Source organism: Otolemur garnettii, unplaced genomic scaffold (assembly GCF_000181295.1).
Source record: "Otolemur garnettii isolate 467f Iridium unplaced genomic scaffold, OtoGar3 scaffold00032, whole genome shotgun sequence".
Taxonomy (NCBI): Eukaryota; Metazoa; Chordata; class Mammalia; order Primates; family Galagidae; genus Otolemur; species Otolemur garnettii.
The window spans coordinates 12379955-12386602 of record NW_003852427.1 but is presented as its reverse complement, the minus strand read 5'-3'; the positions used below and the strand labels follow the sequence as shown (position 1 = coordinate 12386602).

The following is a 6648-nucleotide window of genomic DNA, read 5'->3' as shown; positions in this document are numbered from 1 at the left end:
ATTCGAACCCGCCACCTTAGGTGTACGTGGCTGGCGCCTTAGCCGGTTGAGCTATAGGCGCCGAGCCTCCTGATCTTTCTCTTACCAGGTTTTTTTTTTTGCAGTTTCTGGTTGGGGCTGGGTTTGAACCCACCACCTCTGGCATATGGAGCCAGCGCCCCACTCCTTTGAGCCACAGGCACTGCCTCTTACCAGGTTTTGTCTCTGCGGCACCACCAAAACAGCTTTGTCAGAGTTACCACCGTCCTCTGGTTGCTGAACTTGTGTGTTGTTAAATCCAGTGGTCTTTCTTAGTCTTCGTGTTTCTCCACTCAGCAGCAGCACATAACTCAGCTGACCCTTCCTTCCTCTCTGACACACTCTTCTCACTTGGCTTCTGGACACCACACACTTTTGGTTGCCTCCTACTGACTGACTCAATCTCACAGACCTGATGACATTGGAATGTTCCAGGCCTCTATCCTAGACCTCTTTCCTCTTTTATTTAGATTCACTCTGTGGGTGATTTCACCAAGTTTCATAGCTTTGAATTCTCTTTATAGGTAAATTTGGGTCGATTACACACATAGTCATTATTCATGCTAAGTTGAAACAAATCAATCTAGTTTGAAATTGTTTTCATGACTAGAGATTTTTCACTGATTCATTGCTTGTATTTAAGATTACAGATGTGACATCATAGTTTCTAACCATGGGAAAAATACAAATACAAGTTGCATTCAGGAGAAAACAACAACAACAACAAAATCAGGGAAGTTCTACAACAGAGATTTCAGGAATAGTGTTTAAAAATTAAATTGCTTTTTGTCCTACCAGCTTCTTAGGCTGTGGCTTTGGAGCTTCTGATATTCACACTATTTCAGATAAGCTTCTGCCATTTGGAATGCAACCATGGCAAAGCCAAAATATCCCCTTTATGGGACTACCCCATTACAGTTTTTGCCACGGTTTGTGTGTATGTGTTCGACTTTATGACCAAACAACTTGAATGAAAACCTTAACAGGTGGTATGAACTGGGAAAGAAATGAGGTTTTTGAAGCCTGAGCATCCTACCAGATGCTTCTGTAGCTATTTTCTCCCTATCTAGTCAGAGAACAAGACAGGAAGCATCCTAAGAATTTTATCAGGGGAAATTATGGTGAAGAAAATACCTGACTTCAAATTATACCACAAGACTGCAGTATTCAAAACAGCATGGTACTGGTATAAAGGTAGACACATAGACTAATGTAACGGGGAATCTAGAAATGAAGTCATATAGCTATGACCCAGCAAGTGAAACCTTACCTTTTTCATCATTGTGTTTCAAGGCTGCCTGATATGTAGTCTTCACCTGGAAAACAAATCGAAAGCTCTATCAGTAGAGATGGTTCATCCAGATTTTTCAGGACCCAAATTGGATTATCTGTAAATTAACCACACAATTGCCATATAGGCCCTTCATTTTAATTTCAAAGAAGCATTCTGTGTACAGGTATTGAGGTTATTCCATTATTATTAATAAGCAGTGTTATTTTAGAATGTTTCTTTGCCAAGTAATATCTATGGGTGTCATAGTGTTTTAAAATACACAAATATGGTTCAGGTCCAGTTGGGACTGGTATTCTTTGTAAGCAGTGACTTATCAATTGATAAGACTGATTTCATAGTTTGCTGAGATAAGTTCTTAAGAAATAAGATTTTGTACACTAGAGAACTATGGAATTTGTCAAAAAACAGAATAAGTGCTTATATTTTCCTTAGCTTAGTTCAGAACTGAGAGATGAAAAAACAGCTTCTTGGATATTATACTTTTATCTGCTCACTTCAGCAATGGCTAGAGATAAAGGCCTCAGATGTTATTTTTATGGCACTGTTTTCTAATTGATTCTTTTCTCGGCAGGTTCCAGAAGGAAAAGTGGTTGTTCTTAATTTCCGATTCATTGACCTGGAGAGTGACAACTTGTGCCGCTATGACTTTGTGGATGTGTACAATGGCCACACCAGTGGCCAGCGCATTGGGCGCTTCTGTGGCACATTCCGGCCTGGAGCCCTTGTGTCCAGTGGCAACAAGATGATGGTGCAGATGATTTCTGATGCCAACACAGCTGGGAATGGCTTCATGGCCATGTTCTCCGCTGCTGAACCAAACGAAAGAGGTATCATTTCCATATAATGGCAGTAGCAACAGTAATGCCAGCTCACAGTTACTGAACACCTACTGTGTGTCAGGTACTATCTTGACACCTCATATGTATTTACTCCTTTAATCTAAAGCTTAATAGCAGTTCTTCTCAGAGAGCTAGTGAATGCCATCAAACCATCAAGAGACCATTAAAAAGTCAGTCTCTATTTAAGTCCATATACATTCTTATAAAAATTCAAATATAGAAATTCACAAACCAAAAATGTGGAGCTTGCAGACATAAATCCACATACAGATATACAAATACATCCCTGAACCCCTTTGTAGTCTCTTCACCAGAAACAGCCATGGCCAGTGGTTTCCCTACCTTTTTAGGTGTGCTTAATTATATTTATTTGCTTTTACAAAAGCTTTTAAAAATATAAGTAGGATTATACATTCTTGTTACTTTATAACTTAAAATACGTCTTGAGATATTTTCGTTCGTTCTTTCTTTCTTTTTTTTTTTTTTTTTTGAGACAGAGCCTCAAGCTGTCCCCCTGGGTAGAGTGCTGTGGCATCACTGCTCACAGCAACCTCCAATCCTGGGCTTAAGCAAGTCTCCTGCCTCCACCTCCCAAGTAGCTGGGACCACAGGCACCCCCCACAACACATGGCTATTTTTCGGTTGCAGCTGTCATTGTTGTTTGGCAGGCCCTGACTAGATTCAAACCCACCACCTTAGGTGTATATGGCTGGAGCCTTAGCCACTTGAGCCACAGGCACCAAGCCTGTCTTGGGATATTTACATGTCAGTACTTGTGAGCCCCCACGGGACTCTACCTTTGAACCTCTACCCTTGAAAAGTAAGTATAGTGTTGGGGTGGCACCTGTGGCTCAGTGGGTAGGGCATGGGCCGCATATACTGAGGGTGGTGAGTTTGAACCTGGCCCCAACCAAACTGCAACAAAAAATAGCCAGGTGTTGTGGTGGGCACCTGTAGTCCCAGCTACTTGGGAGGCTGAGGCAAGAGAATCACCTAAGCCCAGGAGTTGGAGGTTGCTATGAGCTGTGATGCCCTGGCACTGTACTGAGGGTGGTAAAGTGAGACTCTGTCTCTAATAAATAAATAAATTAAAAGGTAAGTATAGAGGACAATCTTTGCAAGTTTGCAGTCTTTCACCTGAAGGCACTCCCTAATCTGCTCATGGCTTAGACTATAGTGCAACATAGATTCAATGCAATTCCCACCAAAATTTGATGTTATTTCCCTAGAAAAAAAATCTTAAACTTCATGTGGAACCAAAAAAAGACCCTCCAATAGCCAAAGCAATCCTAGGTTAAAAAAAAAAAAAAATCTAGAGGCATCACATTACCTGACTTCAAACTCTAGGTAACAAGACTGCAGTAACCAAAACAGCATGGTACTGCTATAAAGGTAGACACACAGACTAATGTAACAGTTCGAGAATCCAGAAATAAGATCATAAGACAATAAGATCATATGACAAAACTGACAAATACATATACTGCAGAAAGGATGCTCTACTCAAGGAATGGTGCTGGGGAAATTTGACAGCCATATGTGGAGGAATAAAAGTGAATCCCTGACTTTCACTGTATTCAAAAATTAACTCAAGATGGGTTAAAGACTTAAATGTAAGACCTGACACTATAAAAAACTCTAGAAGAAAATATAGGAAAAACTCTTCTGTATATTGGCCTAAGCAAAGAGTTTATGGGTAAGACCCCAACAACCAATATAGCAACAAAAACAATAAATATGATTAATTATCTGACAAAAGATAATTATCTACAATCTATAAAGAATTCAAACAAATGAGTGAGATAAACCAAATAGCCCCATTAAAAAATGGGCAAAAGACATGAACAAACTTTTCTTAAAAGAAGATGGACAATTGGCTCAAAAAAACATACGGAAAATGCTCCACATCTCTGTCAGGGAAATGCAAATTAAAACCGTGATGAGACCCCATCTTTCCCTTGTCAGAATTGCCATTATTAAAAAGTCAAAAAGCAATAGATGTTGATGCAGGTGCAGTGAAAGGGAATGTTTACACGCTGGGGATGGGAAGATCCCCTTGTACAACTACTATGGAGATTCCTCAGAGAACTAAAAGTAGACTCACCATTTGATCCAGCAGCCCCACTGCTCGATATCTGCCCGAAGGAAAAGAAGTCATTTTAATAAAAGGCACCTGCACATGAATGTTTATCGCAGCACCATTCACAGTTGCAAAAATATCAAACCAAACTAAGTGCCCATCAACTGATGATTGGATAAGGAAAATGTGGCATGTCTATACACAGAGAGTGCCAAAAATACGTACACACGTGTTAAGAAAGGGAAAAAAAACTATTAAAATTATGATACTCACATCACGTTTGGCTTCTGCAGTTACAAGAGATATAGATATGGGATGCAATATATAGGGTAACAAATGTTATTGGTATATATTGAATATTACAATTTTAGTACGGCTTTTACCTTTCTTAAAATATGTGTACTTTTTGAGCACCCTTTGTGTATGTATATACATACCCTCACACATATATACCATGGTGTACTACTCAGCCTTAAAAAGGAGCGAAATAATGTCTTTTGCAGAAACTTCGATGGACCTAGAGACCAATATCCTAAGTGAAGAATCTCAGAAATGGAAAAACAGACACCACATGTTCCTACTTATCCATGGGAACTAAAGGAAGGAAATATAGCATCATGAAGAGCAGGCAGGGACACTGGACTCTAAGAAGGGAGGAGGGTGGCAGAGGGAAGAGGAATACAAATCTATCTATTAGGTACAGTGTGCACTATTCTGACTTTAGCATGATACAGTTCACCCACATAGCAAAAATCACATGTACCCCCTAAATTTTTTGAAATTTGAAAAAAAAAAAAACAGTTAAGAAAGAAAAAAAAGAAGAGTCCCTGGCTCTAACTCCACGTCGTCTTCCCTCTCGTGTTGACGTGGTATATGGTATATGACACAGAGATGGTTCATTTTGTGTGTGTCTGTGGGTGTGTAGCAGATTATCTATGTAACCATTTTTTAAAGAGAAAATTTGTTTCTGCCTTTGCCATTATTTACTGTACTGTTACAGAATGTTCCACATTTCTTATGTTCCACGTGGTTGTATTGCTGTGACCTATATCAGGACGTAAACTTGTGGGCTTTTTCCCCATATTTAATATCTTCAGGGGATCAGTACTGTGGAGGACGCCTTGAAAGACCTTCTGGCTCCTTTAAAACTCCCAACTGGCCAGACCGGGATTACCCTGCAGGAGTCACTTGTGTGTGGCACATTATAGCCCCGAAGAATCAGGTGAGGTTCCCTGCAAAGAGCAGATGTGTGTGTGTGTGTGTGTGACTTTCCCAGACAGTGTGAGGGGCCAGCTCTCTGGAGCCTTGGATTGTGGAGTTTATTTGAGAGCTATGGATACAGTGACAGGAAGGCCTCTGCACACAGGTATTTCCTCACACGAAAACCTGGATTAAATTTGCACTTCATACTATTTGACTTGCAAAGTCATAGATTTAATTTCCTACTACAGAATTATAATTTTCAAAACAGTTTCTAAAAATATAAATGATAAGCAAATCCCACGTAAGATGGTTTAACCCAGTAGCAGATGTTATAAGAGGCATGACTAACTGTGGGAGGATAGGAATTCCCAGGTATGTATACATTTCAGGTTACCTTTTGTTCATTCAGCAAACCCTTTGTGTCCTGATAATAGTCATCTTAGTCACCAAATCAAAAAGCTTATGTGGGTCACTTAAACAAAGCCAGTGAGCAAAAGTCAGCCACATCATCTCTTTAAAAAAACAAGATGTCTAATGTAAATGCTGATCTGCTTTAGGGTGTTTTTGGTTGTGGTTTAAAATAAAAATTGTTAAATAGTTGGGTATAGTGGCAGGTGGCTATAGTCCCCCAGCTACTCAGAAGGCTGAGCCAAGAGGAGTGTTCAAGCTCAAGAGTTTGAGGTTGCTGTGAGCTATGATGTGATAGCACTCTACGCAGGGTGACTGAGTGAGACTCTGTGTCCAAAAAATTAATTCATTAATTAAAAAAGATTCAAGTTCCCCCACAGAAAAGCTTTATTCTTTACTCTAAAATAATCAACAGAGGTCAAGTTTTCTAGTATATTAGTTTGTAATTACATATATGAAGGAAAGTGGTTTCCTTTCTGGGAACCACTTTCAGATATTAATTGCAGGATAGAACTTGGCATGGACTAGATGCAACCCACTTTGTGGGCATTTTAGAATAACCTTATAAAAATTTATTATTATTACAAACACTATGTACTTTAATTCAGACGGTATGAGGTAAGCATTATGATACTGTTTTTTCTTTAAAAAACTTTTCTAAATTGATCTTTCATATAGCTTGCACAAATACTATTTGCCATACATTTACTGTATTTTTTAACAGAAAATTATTTAGGCCAATATACTAAGCAAGTTAGTGATTTTAACACACATACACACACACATATATATACATATACCCATAT

General features: G+C 39.2%; 1 protein-coding gene across 1 annotated transcript in view; it reads left to right on the top strand.

Annotated features, from left to right (window-relative positions):
* PCOLCE2 (procollagen C-endopeptidase enhancer 2) overlaps positions 1-6648 on the top strand; it is a 64464-nt gene that overhangs the window by 36730 nt on the left and 21086 nt on the right. Inside the window, exons 3-4 of the mRNA XM_003789460.2 lie at positions 1884-2139; positions 5329-5453. Of these exons, the coding sequence (XP_003789508.1) occupies positions 1884-2139; positions 5329-5453 (381 nt within the window). The remainder of the gene's footprint in view (positions 1-1883; positions 2140-5328; positions 5454-6648) is intronic.